The following is a 15,565-nucleotide window of genomic DNA, read 5'->3' as shown; positions in this document are numbered from 1 at the left end:
ATCGCTACGCCGCAGAGGGACGCTATGTTCGCACGGCCCAACAAGTCCGCCGCCGCTGGTAAACGTTGAAAACATCGTATTTTGCACGGCTACATGTAAACGGGAATAGTAGTGGAATATTCACTTTAATTAGCCATGTAAACAGTTTAGTCGGAATATCAACTTTTTCGGAATTAGGGCAAAACCGGAATATTATGTGCATGTAAACGTAGTGACCACTGAGTGAATGTGTAAAAGACAATACAAATAAATAAATTCATCAGAGACATGACTGTCACCATTCAGCACCCAGTGTCACCAGTTTGAAACTGGCTAAAAAGATTAACAAATACAGTTGGTAAATGTCTTGCTGAAGGCAAAATACTTTGAATGACAGCTTGCCTTACAGTCACCACAGACAGTTTTCAATTCAGCAACAGTTTAGATAATTTTCCATGTCTGATAATCGGATGTCAGCCTGTCTGAGTCTGAGTAGCCTACCTATCTCTGGATGATCTGTACTGCTAGTTACTGTAACTGCTAAAAGAAAGAAAGAAAAATAATATTCATAAAAAGACATTTCCAGAATGAAACCACATTTATTTATATAGTAAACACTTTTCATTTCTCACTGCATTTATTCATCTAAATTAATTAACATTCTGCAATCAGTTCCCCTGATCATCTCTTTCTATAAACGTATGAAGTTACAAAAATATAGACTGTTAGAAAAATAATAAACTCAAGCCATACATTCAGCCAGGTACCTCATAGTGTAAAACACAAAAAAAATTTAGGTTTTTACAAAAGACCATGTTTTACATGTTTGAGCCCATAAAATGGAAACTATGTGCACTTTATATTACTTCTACTATTACATTTTCTAAATCATTAGATTAAGTTAATTTTAGTACAATAACATACCATAATGGAATGTCGTATGTGATGGTTGGCAGTAGCCTACTGAAAATTGCAGGTGATGTGTTGATATTGGGCTAAGACATGGAAAACATCTGTCTGACCTTTAACCTGGTATCTATAGAGTCCAGCTGAATGTTTTTGTCTCATCCATCCTTAGTTATTACATCTGTATTACACTACACTGCAGTCGTTTTAATAACCAAAAGAAAGAAAACTGTCCCAACACATACATGTCTACATTCTGCAAAAAAAAACTTCAGTGACAATAAATACAGTACAAACACATTTCAGTAACGCTGAAAGAGATAAAATGATTTTGAATCAAATCTAATTGAACAGCTGCTTCTCTATCATTTTGGCAAGTTTTTTTTTTATTTTTTATTGTTGAATACTGCAGTTCAATCTGACTGACATTTATTCCTGACAACATTAAAACAAGCTTAGTTAATCAAGTCAGTAACATGACGGCAGTAACATTACGGCCAAAATCATCATGGTTCTCAGTGGATTTTTAAAAGTTTGACTCCATGGGGATGCTTAATAATAAGACAGGGTTGTGGGAAATTCTCTGATATAGGATTTATACTTTCATTATATCTCTGATACATAAATTAATCTAATAATAAATTAATGAGTAATATTCCTTTAGTGATTTAAAGGTCCCCCAGGTTCTTAGAATTTTTTTTTTTTTTTAAATCAGTTTGTCATGCCAGATTGTATTCATAAACGTTTACTTTTGCCATAACAAGGAGCATTTTAAATTTGATGTCCTGAAAAGATCTGACAATACAGTCATTTAGAACACACAGATGGATTCAAAGGATCAAAACAAACTGACAGAAAAATAAAGTTTTAAGGACCTTGATGGTTTTTGTAGGCTAGCTAATTAGCTGTATTAAAACACCCAGTGATATCAATCAATCATGGCATACATATGCCATATTTCTTTCATTTTAGAGAGTGCAGTAGCTCATAAAAGAATAGTGACAATGTTTAAAATGCCCCATTTTACAATGTGAATTAATCCTTTAGTGGACACACACAGTAGACATCACTTTTTTGGGCTCAACCTTTCACCAAATTTCATGAAAATCAATGACAAGTCCTTTTGACAAATCCTGTTCACAAACTAACAGAACACAAAACAGAATGTCCTGTGTGGAGACAGGGAACAATCCTGGAATATTTCTATGTATATTTCTATAAATATATATATTTCCTTAAGGTAACTTGGATGCCAAAACGATTGCACGACAAAGTGAATATAATATAACATAATCTGCCTTCAAACACTCTCCTGGCTAACTAAACTAAAAAGCTGTCAGTGCAACATGACAAGTGTCCCTCGTCAGACTTGTTCATACATGCTCACCCCCCCCCCCACACACACACACACACACACACACACACACACACACACACACAGTATAACAAACTAATTGAAATATCCAAAAAAGAATGAACATTTCCTTCATGCTTAGCTAATCAGTGTTCCCTCATTACTTATCTTAAGTAAAGTAAAAAACCCTTTCCCTCTGTAGTGACATGTTACTGCCCTACTGGTCAGCTTATTGTACACTAGTTGAGAATATCAGAAGTTCAGACCTGAGACAAACTACTTCATGGTTAGTTTCAACATGCAGAAGCATGCACAGGTTGGGTACAGGACAGTACAAGTGTTGAAAAACTAAAAATAATTTAAACAATCTCAAGAAACTGAAAATCTGTTTGGTGTGATGTTTACCTCTCTTGCATTCAAAAGGTACTACATTTGTTTGGGAAGTGAGAGGAGATGCTACTGAAATGGAGCATGATGATTTGATTTATATGCAAACAAAGGAAGACAATTCGCATCTAATTTACATTTGCAGGAACATACTGTTACACAAGATGTTAAGATTTCTGAGCTGGTGATTTTGGTTTGGCTTCTGAGGAAGAAATAGTAAAACCACAGCTGAGACATTAAATGCCTCAAGCTGTTTTCACGCAAAAGCTCAACTATGCGACTTTTGAGTTGCATTCTGTTAAAAAAGCAGAACCCTTCGTCCAGTCTTCTTTTCAGACTGAGCTGTATTAACACCATCTGTGTCTCCTGTAGCTGTCTCAACTGCTCAAAGTTAAATAAACTGCAGTTACCATATACAGTAGGTACCTGCACCGCAGGTTTCATTCACTTTTGATATTTGATATATAACAGTGAATTTTACTGTGGTTGGAGATTTACTGTTAAATTAAACATGTGGAAAATCACAACTTTAAAACCTTGACGTTCCCTTTGAAGAGTGTCTGCCCTTTAAAACAATATCTACATTATTATTTCGAGTTTCAGTATTTTCAGCCCGTTATGTTCACTGACTTCATCAGTGATGTGGTTAGTAAGTTCCCTTTGTCTGGAGTAATATACAGTCCAACACCTCACAGGGACCTTACTGTATATTCTAATGAATCACCCTTTAGGGAAAAAAACTGTCAAGTAAAAAATACTGTAAATGAAAACTGCACCTTTTCAACAAAATTGTTATTGTTGAAACTGAGCTGATGTATTATTACAATATTATGACATATTATTACAATTATGACATATTACCAAATGTTATGAAGACGATATTGCAGTTTCCTAACATGTCCAGGAGAGGGCGATGTGTTAATTTCCTATTAAAACTGTCTACGATCAAAAAACAAAGAACTTTGGTGTGCTGTAACATACTGAAAAGTAGACGAGTAAACGAGGTGCCAGACATCATTTCTCTGTTTGACAGAAGGAGTAACACTCTCCCTTCCCTCCATCTTTGAGTGCAGCTTCCCAGTGGCATCCAGTAGAATACTGGTGGGTTGACTCGTTTTGTTCTGGCAGCGTCTATGTGCTAAGCACTGTGCCTCTTCCGGCAGTGCATGCATTGCTGTTTGTTGACTGTGTGGTATCTTGCTTTCTGCTCCTACATAGCCGACTCATGCTGGATCTGGATGTAGCAGGCCTGCAGCAGAGTCATTTCATTGATGATTAACTCAAGAAGGACTAACGACTGATGTTGTTGAATATATTATAGGAACTAAGAAGGACTATAAGGCTGCTCAATCCTCTAAATGTCTTATTTTAGTTAATAAACACATTTTTCACCATGAGGCATTATCTGTGTGTGTGTGTGTGTGTGTGTGTGTGTGTGTGTGTGTGTGTTAGAAGATGGATACCCGAACCGAGCCCATCGGGACCTGACAGTACTTTTTTTATATTTAAAAAAGCTTATTATGTAGTCGGCGCCTGTGTTAACGTGCGCTTGTTGCCCCGTGTGCGCTGATGGCCTCATCTGTTGACATTGCCCTACAGTTGCTTAATAAAAGTGGGCTTTCCACACAAACAAATGTATGTGTCATTAGTGTGAGAAAAAAAAAACGAGATTTTAACTGTGTCGGGCTCGGACATAAATATCTTAATGCCTGTTGGGCTCGGGCCGGGTTCGGTTACTGCTCTGTCGGACGCAGGCCGGGCTCGGACAGAAAAATGCGGCCCGATCCGCACTCTAGTGTGTGTGTATGTATGTGTGTGTGTGTGTGTGTCTGTGTGTGTGTGTGTCTTGGGGGTCCCACCTTCAGTGTGGTGAACATCAGCCCCATCTCTCCGTGCTGAACGTTGGGATCCATTAAATCTTCTATCAGACTGACCTCAGCTCCCAGGTTCCTGATCCTGGAGAGCAGGGCAGCAGAAACACAACCTGTTCAGTGACCAGCCTGCAGTGCCTGCTACAAATGAGCTAATTGGTAGCAGATGCTGTATACAGCTATAGCTATAGCTACATTAGCTGTATACAGAGTAATAACTAAATGACCGTATACAATAATTAAAGTGTGTGTGTGTGTGTGTGTGTGTGTGTGTGTGTGTGTGTGTGTGTGTGTGTGTGTGTGTTAACACTGTGCACCTTGCCCTGAGCACAACATAGAGGAAGAGAGGGAGCAGGTCATCCATGCACCACAGGAAGTTGGTATTCAGCATAGGTTTTACTTCCTGGGTCAGTTCCTCAAATGTCTTCTGGATGACGAGGAGTTTGTCTGACGGAGTGAAGGTGGTGCTGCATGTGTCGGGAGACATACATTTTTTCAGATTTTGTTAATGTCCTAAGTTGCACTGTTATACAAAAAAAAATTCTGCTGAAATATTCTGTCACAGCCTTGTCGCATTAGGTGAAGGGATGGGGTTTGCTTGTTTGTTTTTCATACTGGTGGTAAAACCTTTAAAATGGGACTTGGCTGAGTGAGTGAAACTCTTTCAGTCCCTCCATCAGTTTGCAATCTTGTGATCACGAGAATGAGTGAAAATTCAAATATTCAAAAAAAATAAACTGTTAAAGATTTCATGCAAACTGTCTCGAGCCCCAGTAATCCAACTTCTTACATTTTCAAAAAAAGTTTCTGCCCCAAAAGCTGTAAAAAAAAAAAAAAGCACCATGTACCCCCTGACATCACATACGCCAAATCACTGCAAACCATTTCAAACGTTGTAACTAAACTGTACCATGTCCAACTATCATCTAGGACTTTCACTTTTAGTTTTTTAGGAGTAGTACATGGTCTGGGTCTGGGAGAAAATATAAAAACACCACAAACACATGGCAGCTACCTGATTTGTTGGAGTGTCTCTACAGCAGAAACAAAGCAGGCATCTTTACTGCTGGACACAATCTGTGATACAAGTAAAGAAAATCAGTTGTAGAGGACAAAACAAAAAATGCAAGATCACATTTATATTAGAATCACAGGTAATCCCTTATGTGTGTGAGTGATGGGGGTGATGGGTGGTTTAAAGCTGGTGGAGGAAATGGAGTGCAGGAATTGAGAAATGGTCCATGAAGAGAAAATAGTACATTAATGGCGTTTTTCCATTACATGGTACCTGCTCGCCTCGCCTTGACTCTACTCGCCTCGACACACTGTGCGTCCGTTTTCCACTGCAGATTTTATTACCACCTCAGCGTGGCTGGTCATCATAGCAGCGCCGCAGTAAACTGCCGTGACCTAACGCGACACACACACAGAACGTCGAAGGTGTGTTGTTGTTGCCACAGCCAGAATACGCATTTTGTTTCAAATGAAGCTGGAGGCAGCAAAAAAAACCACAGCTGGCTAAACTATTTAAAAATGGCGGGTTTGTTCAGGACACCCCCCTCTGTCGCTTTCACGTCACCTTTTGGTATTGGCTCAGCTCGCTTGGAACCTCGACTGAGGTGGTACTAAAAAAACGTACCTGTTAGCAGGTACCAGGGACTTTTTTTCGTAATGGAAAACCAAAAAAGGCGAGTAGAGTCGAGGCGAGTCGAGCAGGTACCATGTCATGGAAAAGCGCCATTAGTATCTGACCTGCTTTTTCTCTCCCAGAATTGACATCCACACAGGCCAGAACTTCCTACAAGAGAAACAAAAAGTAAGCATGCAGCTCTTAGCAATAGAGGTGGTCAGAATTGTAAAGGTATTTAAACCAACCACAAGTACACTGTTAATCTAAATGCCATTTAGAGACAGAACTTGTGGGTGTACAAACAAATGTGTGTGTCTCCGTGTGTTTGTTGACTCTCCACACTCACTCCTGCACTCCCAGGAAGCTGAGCAGTGACTGGTCGGGCTGTTTGTTGAGTCTGAGGACGCGCTCCCAGTACTGGGTCTCCTTCTGCTCCTCCTGCAGGCAGTACAGGGTAAAGAGAGGAGGGTAGAGTCGAGGAAGCAGCTGAGGCAGGAGCAGAGAGGAGGAGCTCACCACCACAACACTGCTGGAGGAAAAAGGTGGAGGAGGGAGAGGAGGACAGAAAGGGAGATGAAGGTTCTACATACAATACAGCCTGTCTATTTCAACAGCTATGAGGTGGATAAGCTGACAAACTTATCGTTTCAACAATGATCCATCTGACCGAGTCTTACCACTGGCAGATGCATAATAACACTGCGTGTTTGTGTGTGTTGACACTCACTATTGCTCTGCTATGTTAGAGTTATGTCTGCTTTGAGATGGAGAGGCAGGGGGGTCTGGGATGATGCCGCCATCATCTGGTAACCCAGAAAACAGAAACCTGCAGGCCACAATTTATGTTATTTAGTAAAGTGACTTAAATCATTTCTTTTTTTTTCTTCTTTTTTTTACATACCATGCAAAGTACACTAGATACATGTCCACTGAAGCAGTGAAGAGGCAATCAAAAGCGAGAACTTGAATGTACCTGACAATGCTGTAGAAATGTGTAAGGTAGGCCAGAACCTCCTGGACGGCCTGGCTGAGCAGCCTGCGGTTGGATCCCACACCGACGTAAGTCATCCTGTAGGCCGTCACCAATGTCTCCACCAGCCAGCCCAGAGGGTGGTGAGGGGTCTCACACGCCTGACACACACACACACACACACACACACACACACACACACGTATTACACAGAGAAAACCACAGATAAAGGAACAGACCGTATTTTCTTTGATTCAGTCGGAGACTAAGGCTGTACCTGCCCTTCTTAAAAGGTGCTCTAAGCGATGTTGGGTGACGGCACTTCTTGTTGATGTTCGAAGTATTTTCAAACAAAACGAGGCTAGCTCGCCCCTCCCTTCTCCTCATCCTGTCCCCTCTCCCTCCCTTCCGTGCACTAACCCCCCAACCCCCACCCTCAAATCCTTCTTGTCGGCTATTGGCTGGAACGGTGGAAGTTTGTTATGTTTCGTGGTGCAGGTTGGCACAGCTCTTCTCCGGGAACCATCACCTTATCGTGGTGGAGAGGTTTGTGTGTCCCTATGAACCTGAGGGCTGTGTTGTCTGGAGCTTTGTGCTCCTGGTAGGGTCTCCCAAGGCAAAGTGGTCTCAGGTGAGGGGCCAGACAAAGAATGGTTCAAAAATCCTATGAAAAATCGAGGAAGGGATGAAGTGACCCTGCCCGGAGGAAGCCCGGGGCCCCCGTCTGGAGCCAGGCCCAGATGGAGGGCTCGTCAGCGAGCGTCTGGTGGCCGGGTTTGCCACGGAGCCCGGCCGGGCACAGCCCGAAAAAGCTACGTGGCGGACATCCCTCCATCCCATGGGCCCACCACCTGTGGGTCGGGTGCGCTGCCACATGGGTGGCAGTGAAGGTCAGGAGCCTCGACGGACCAGACCCGGGCAGCAGAGGCTGGCTCTGGGGACGTGGAATGTCACCTCTCTGTGGGGGAAGGAGCCGGAACTTGTGCGGGAGGTGGGGCGCTACCGGTTAGATCTGGTGGGGCTTACCTCTACGCACAGTCTTGGTTCTGGAACCAAACTCCTGGATAGGGGTTGGACTCTTTTCTTCTCCGGAGTTGCCCAGGGTGTGAGGCGCCGGGCGGGTGTGGGGATACTCACAAGCCCCCGGCTGAGCGCTGCTACGTTGGAGTTTAACCCGGTGGACGAGAGGGTCGCCTCCCTACGCCTGCGGGTTGTGGGGGGGAAAACTCTGACTGTTGTTTGTGCATATGCACCAAACAAGAGTTCAGAGTATTCGGCCTTCTTGGAGACCTTGAGTGGAGTCCTGCATGGGGCTCCAGTCGGGGACTCCATAGTTCTGCTGGGGGACTTCAACGCGCACGTGGGTAATGATGGAGACACATGGAGAGGCGTGATTGGGAGGAACGGCCTCCCTGATCTAAACCAGAGTGGTTGTTTGTTGTTGGACTTCTGTGCTAGTCATGGATTGTCTATAACGAACACCATGTTCGAACATAGGGATGCTCATAAGTGTACTTGGTACCAGAGCACTCTAGGCCAAAGGTCAATGATCAATTTTATAATCGTTTCATCTGATCTGAGGCCATATGTTTTGGACACTCGGGTGAAGAGAGGGGCGGAGCTGTCAACCGATCACCATCTGGTGGTGAGTTGGGTCAGGGGGTGGGGGAAGACTCTGGACAGACCTGGTAAGCCCAAACGGGTAGTGCGGGTAAATTGGGAACGTCTGGAGGAGGCCCCTGTCCGACAGACTTTCAACTCACACCTCCGGCGGAGCTTTTCGTGCATCCCTGTGGAGGCTGGGGGCATTGAACCCGAGTGGACAATGTTCAAAGTTTCCATTGCTGAAGCTGCGGTGAGGAGCTGTGGTCTTAGGGTCTTAGGTGCCTCAAGGGGCGGTAACCCATGAACACCGTGGTGGACACCGGTGGTCAGGGAAGCCGTCCGACTGAAGAAGGAGTCTTTCCGGGATATGTTATCCCAGATGACTCTGGAGGCAGTTGCAAGGTACCGAAGGGCCCGGAGGGCTGCAGCCTCTGCCGTGAAAGAGGCAAAGCAGCGTGTGTGGGAGAAGTTTGGAGAAGACATGGAGAAGGACTTTCGGTTGGCACCAAGGTACTTCTGGAAAACCGTTCTCCACCTCAGGAGGGGGAAGCGGAGAAACATCCAAGCTGTGTACAGTAAGGATGGGACGCTGTTGACCTCAACTGAGGAGGTAATAAGGCGGTGGAAGGAGCACTTTGAGGAACTCCTAAATCCGACTTATACGCCCTCTATGGTAGAGGCAGAGCTGGAGGATGATGGGGGATTGGCATCAATTTCCCTGGTGGAGGTTGCTGAGGTAGTTAAACAACTCCACAGTGGCAAAGCCCCAGGAATTGATGAGATCCGTCCAGAAATGCTTAAAGCTCTGGGTGTGGAGGGGTTGTCTTGGTTGACACGCCTCTTCAACATTGCGTGGAAGTCTGGGACCGTGCCTAAGGAGTGGCAGACCGGGGTGGTGGTTCCCCTTTTTAAAAAGGGGGACCAGAGGGTGTGTGCCAATTACAGGGGTATCACACTTCTCAGCCTCCCCGGTAAAGTCTACTCCAAGGTGCTGGAAAGGAGGGTTCGGTCGATAGTCGAATCTCAGGTTGAAGAGGAACAATGCGGATTCCGTCCCTGGTCGTGGAACAACGGACCAGATCTTTACTCTCGCAAGGATCCTGGAGGGAGCCTGGGAGTATGCCCAACCAGTCTACATGTGTTTTGTGGATCTGGAGAAGGCGTATGACCGGGTGCCCCGGGAGATACTGTGGGAGGTGCTGCGGGAGTACGGGGGTGAGGGGGTCCCTTCTCAGGGCCATCCAATCTCTGTACGACCAAAGCGAGAGCTGTGTCCGGGTTCTCGGCAGTAAGTCGGACTCGTTTCAGGTGAGAGTTGGCCTCCGCCAGGGCTGCGCTTTGTCACCAATCCTGTTTGTAGTATTTATGGACAGGATATCGAGGCGTAGTCGGGGTGGAGAGGGGGTTGCAGTTCGGTGGGCTGGGGATCTCATCGCTGCTTTTTTGCAGATGATGTGGTCCTGATGGCATCATCGGCCTGTGACCTTCAGCACTCACTGGAGCGGTTCGCAGCCGAGTGTGAAGCGGCTGGGATGAGGATCAGCACCTCTAAATCGGAGGCCATGGTTCTCAGCAGGAAACCGATGGAGTGCCTTCTCCAGGTAGGGAATGAGTCCTTACCCCAAGTGAAGGAGTTCAAGTACCTTGGGGGTCTTGTTCGCGAGTGAGGGGACAATGGAGCGGGAGATTGGTCGGAGAATCGGCACAGCAGGTGCGGTATTACATTCAATTTATCGCACCGTTGTGACTAAAGAGAGCTGAGCCAGAAGGCAAAGCTCTCAATCTACCGGTCAGTTTTTGTTCCTACCCTCACCTATGGTCATGAAGGTTGGGTCATGACCGAAAGAACAAGATCCAGGGTACAAGCGGCCGAAATGGGTTTCCTCAGGAGGGTAGCTGGCGTCTCCCTTAGAGATAGGGTGAGAAGCTCAGTTATCCGTGAGGAGCTCGGAGTAGAGCCGCTGCTCCTTTGCGTCGAAAGGAGCCAGTTGAGGTGGTTCGGGCATCTGGTAAGGATGCCCCCTGGGCGCCTCCCTAGGGAGGTGTTCCAGGCACGTCCAGCTGGGAGGAGGCCTCGGGGGAGACCCAGGACTAGGTGGAGGGATTATATCTCTAACCTGGCCTGGGAACGCCTCGGGATCCCCCAGTCGGAGCTGGTTAATGTGGCCCGGGAAAGGGAAGTTTGGGGTCCCCTGCTGGAGCTGCTACCCCCGCAACCCGACCCCGGATAAGCGGATGAAGATGGATGGATGGAAGGTTGGCACAGCTTGTTTTTGTTGGCGTTTGTGGAGCCTGGGCTGTCTACAGAGATCACGTTTTTTTTACAGTGTGTTCAGGGGACAGGCAGCTTGCGGATAGTGAGGAGATGTTTGCTGTATGTGACAAAAAATGTTGTAGCCTAAAAAACGCGTGACATCACTTAGAGCACCTTTAAGGTACTTTGAACATCAGATACATCTGCAAAAATGTCCTTAAGTGTACTTCTTACAGATGTTCCCTCTTCACCCATTCTCATTAGACAAAAGCCTGATAGATTATTCACTTGCCAGTTTATTAGTGTAGTACACTTAGCTAAAACCACTGTAATGCAGTCAAAAACAACAGTCCTGCAATAAATCAGACCTTCATAATGTTAAGACTCTTTTAGGTGTTGATTTGACTAGTTTATGGTACTGGTTAATTGTATTGTAAGTTATACTAAAAGGTATTTGTAATATTTTGTTTACCAGATTATAACAATAAGGATTGACAAAACAGCAAAAGCACCTCATGTTATAGCTAATTTATGTTGTATCAGTCTGTACACACGCACACACACTTTTACCTTGATGAGGTATTTTCGTATGTTGTCATAGTTTGCGGTGGTCACCGGTTCTCCGTGCTGAGGAATGATCTCCAAACACTCCAATACTTTACGCTGAGACCTACTGAGATCTGGGCTACACACACACACACACGCACACACACACACACACACACACACACACACACACACACACACACACACACACACACACACACACACACACACACACACACACACGCACACCTATTTAGATATGACAGCCGTATATCTGAAAAAGGTATGATACCATTTACATTTGCTTCTGTGTGTGTGTGTGTGTGTGTGCTGCTGGATCTACCTTTGTCTTCGTGCAGTTGTTATGGTAACAGCGATGTTGTCCCAGGCCACAGTCCTCTCTCCTCTCCCAGGAGCGTCACAGCCCAGTCGACTCCAACATTCATCAAACACACAGAGCCACCTCTGACCTGCAGGCACCATGTACTGACCCAGCCTTCTGCACACGCACACATATAAACACAACATGACCACAAGATGATATAAAACTGTCTTAGACTTGAATACCCCGTTACCAGTAACAACTTCAGCCTCACAATAATATTCACAATAGATTAACACACCTGAACATTCACACACAAATCATTTTAAAAAGGCATAGACATGAATACACACCTGCAGACTTCTGGACTAGCTGCTCAACATAAGTGCATTCACATGGCATTTTCTAAATAAATAAATCAGTTCAGGACACAGGTTAATTCCAGGTTTTTAAGAGTATAAAGTAATACTCACAGCAGGCTGTTTCTCTCTTTGTTTTCTGGTTCATCTGCAGCTGGTTTGGTGTAAGTTCCAACCACCTTCAGCCCTGTGGTCCACTCTCCACTGAATAGACCCTGCAGGCAGTCACCGTTAGCCTGGGATAAAACACCCTGAAGAAAAAGGGAAGGGAGTTAGATGGTATGAAATTATAGTCTTGCAGTTATATTGGTTGGGTTTTTTGGTGACTGACTAGGGCTTCTTGCTAGTAACATGGAACCATTAGGTATTAACAACCGTGAGATTTTAAATTGGAATTAAGTACAAAAAGACAAGTAACTCATTTTCAAAATGTAGTCCGAAACAAGAAGACCCAGTTACATTACGAAGTAGTAAAAACCATGGATAAGATACCCGTCTGCTAGAGAGCATAGCAAACAGGCAGACAGAGCACATAGATCTAAAGGAGCTGGAGCTTTCTACCTTCCCGTTGACAGTCCAGTCATCAGAAAACTCCCCATGTAAAACTGTGTCGTCATCTGACATCAACAGACCTGGACCCTGATACAAAACATCAAATAACAATTACACATTCAAATTATTTTATTTACAATGTTTTCATCTTATCATTGCCTGAAGTCATTAGGTACCTACAGTTGATAATGAGAAAACAAAGTGGCACCAACTTGTGTCTTTAATCAGAGCATCCGCATATAAGTTGCTGTCATCCACCAACTTTTATCTCTTGATATATTTAATAGGTTTGTAGCTTAAAATAGAATGAATTATAACAAATATGACGTGATGAGTTAAGCTACGTGACGTTATATCATAAGTACTATTTACTGGCCCAAAATCTACTTGGTAATCCAGGTTTAAAGCTCCTCAGACAAATGTTTTTCAAATTCCTTGGCACAAAAATCAATACCTCCTTTAAGTGGAAAACTCACGCAGACCTTGTCAAAGCACACTGATGCCTGAACTTCCTCAGACTGTTGAAGACAGTTGTGCAGTTCAATCTCTTTACATCCAGCCATTAACTGTATATGCTAGAAGGATGAAGTACATATTTTAGGGTGAACTTACACACATCTTGTTGTCTCTGAAGGTCCCTTCAAAGTACACACCACACTGGGTGACAACCACAGCGCTGCCATGCCGCTGCTCTTCCAACCACAGTCCCATGTACTTCTCACCTCTGGGGAGAGCAAATGGGAGAAGTCACACTAGTGACAGTTTGTATGTCTTCATGTACAACATTTAAATTAACTTAAAGCAAAATCAAGTACAGAAAGGAAAATTTGCAGTTTGCAGAAACAAATGTATGCAAGATTCCTCTGAAATGCTTTGGACTTACAACTAAAACCATACTTGATCATAAAAACAAACTGTGCTTATTATTCATCTGCCAAATAATAAATTTTTCAGCTTATATTACGAAAATGTGGAAGTTCGCCTGAAAGTATCTAGTCATTTATTCTTCCTCTATAAGCCAATATTCTCTCTCTTACTGGAGCTTTCTTGGGTATGAGCCAAACCATTAATCAGACCTGGTGATGTCATCGTAGACTCCATATCCCGTCTTCCTGTCGTGGACCCACTGGCCAATGAAAACGCTGGAGGAGTTCTTGGTCAGCCTCCCGGAGCTCAGCATGCCATAACCGTGCCGGTGCCCATCACAGAAACAGCCCTCGTACACCTCACCACTGGCATACCTACAGCAGGTAGAACCCACAGAGACATGAATACACACACAGATGGTGGCTCTCTGTATGTTCATGTGCAGAGCAAGGCGCCACAACTGACAGGGTTGTGGGTGTGGGAGTCAGACACGATGCCCAAAGACTGAATATTGCCTTTACATGAGTGACTTGATCAGTCTGTGACTCTGTTATGTGCAATTTATATACAGGTCATTTGTCCTATGTTACCCTCTACTTTACTAAAAAGTCAGTAGAAAACAGTGTACTGACTTGTACTTTCCGAAACCATGGATCTTGCCATCTCTCCAGTGTCCTTGGTAGCTGTCTGGCTTCTTCAGCACTTTGTTAGGTATTATACACTCTCCATAGCTGGAAAGAGAAATAACAATTGTACAAACTGTTGAGACAACAGTTTAATCTTTGCTAGTTAATTACACAGATATAAATAGCAAAGGCCACCAGCTGGTTTTACTGTTTTAGGCATACTGGATGTTTAAAACAGAACAGGACTAAACACACTATTTTCTGTTACTGCAAGTATTTCAATATTTTAACTTCTGATTACAGATCTCCCTAAAAAGGTAGAGAGATGTGTCATATTGGAAATGAACAACTTTACACGTTAACCATATCTTTAGCACTACACCAGGTAAATGTACTTACCCATCCTCCTGTCCTTTCTTAAAGTTCCCGCTGTAGGTCCGTCCATCTGGCCACTTCATGGTGCCTCTGCAGAGGCAAAGACATGTAACTATCCAACTATTTGCACAAAGCCATTTAATTAGCTACTACAGGAAGAATCAACTTCAGCCTTCATTCTAACAAAGTCTGTATTCAACAATGCTGGAAATTGTTGTTCACAGTCAATGCTGATTTCACTCACTCCCTGCTAATACTTTGATTGATTCATTTACTCTGTTCCTCTTCGCCACACAGGTTTCTACTACTACCGATTTGAAATTTGTGAACTAAACTAATGTCACTGTCGTGACTGACATCCTGAAACCATATCCAGGAGTTTATAGTGGGCTGCCAAAAACCAATGCACACACTTGAAAATACATTTAATGGACACACCTATATGCAAACATTATTCCACACACACACACACACACACACACACACACACACACACACACACACACACCTGCCATGAACTCGTCCTGCCAGCCAGCTCCCGGTGTATTGGGCGTCTTTAAACCGGCCCTCTCCGGTGAACGTGTATGAGGCAGTGCGAGACATTGCTGTCATCCCTGGTGACGACCCCTGACTGGCACCACCCAGCACCTGATCTACCGCCTGGTTAATAGACCGTAGCCACTTGTTCTGGAGAGAGAGAGAAAACAAAAGTAGAGAATTCTGAATTAAAGATGACGTCATGAGACATAATCATTATGCAATATGCATTGACAGAAATTTGAGTGCCTCCTGACTAAAACTAATAAAGTATCTATCTATCTATCTATCTATAAAAAATCGAAAGTATTTATCAGCATATTAGGAAAGTTGTTTTTTAGTGTCAGATATTTGTATTTGATGCATGATCGGATGGCCAAAACATGAAAAGCTGTTAGTAGTACAGTACATTGAATAGAAATGTG

At 44.0% G+C, this 15,565-nt stretch overlaps 1 protein-coding gene across 4 annotated transcripts in view; it reads right to left on the bottom strand.

Annotated features, from left to right (window-relative positions):
- Positions 1-558: 558 nt before the first annotated feature.
- Positions 559-15,565, bottom strand: part of LOC144525094 (alsin-like) — a 33,994-nt gene continuing 18,987 nt past the window's right edge. For 3 of the 4 annotated variants that reach the window (XM_078261586.1, XM_078261589.1, XM_078261587.1), the window contains 17 exons: positions 15,112-15,290; positions 14,628-14,693; positions 14,235-14,333; positions 13,812-13,976; positions 13,348-13,459; positions 12,745-12,822; positions 12,298-12,434; positions 11,846-12,001; positions 11,527-11,641; positions 7,101-7,258; positions 6,855-6,953; positions 6,474-6,656; positions 6,250-6,295; positions 5,513-5,574; positions 4,815-4,964; positions 4,486-4,582; positions 559-3,875 (listed from right to left, as the gene is read on the bottom strand). In XM_078261586.1, coding sequence (XP_078117712.1) covers positions 3,837-3,875; positions 4,486-4,582; positions 4,815-4,964; positions 5,513-5,574; positions 6,250-6,295; positions 6,474-6,656; positions 6,855-6,953; positions 7,101-7,258; positions 11,527-11,641; positions 11,846-12,001; positions 12,298-12,434; positions 12,745-12,822; positions 13,348-13,459; positions 13,812-13,976; positions 14,235-14,333; positions 14,628-14,693; positions 15,112-15,290 — 1,941 coding nt within the window. In that variant the 3' untranslated portion in view covers positions 559-3,836. The remainder of the gene's footprint in view (positions 3,876-4,485; positions 4,583-4,814; positions 4,965-5,512; positions 5,575-6,249; positions 6,296-6,473; positions 6,657-6,854; positions 6,954-7,100; positions 7,259-11,526; positions 11,642-11,845; positions 12,002-12,297; positions 12,435-12,744; positions 12,823-13,347; positions 13,460-13,811; positions 13,977-14,234; positions 14,334-14,627; positions 14,694-15,111; positions 15,291-15,565) is intronic. The other variant, XM_078261588.1, reaches the window with a different exon arrangement.

This window comes from Sander vitreus, chromosome 11 (genome assembly GCF_031162955.1).
Source record: "Sander vitreus isolate 19-12246 chromosome 11, sanVit1, whole genome shotgun sequence".
Classification (NCBI taxonomy): domain Eukaryota; kingdom Metazoa; phylum Chordata; class Actinopteri; order Perciformes; family Percidae; genus Sander; species Sander vitreus.
This window is presented reverse-complemented; position numbering and strand designations above follow the sequence as displayed.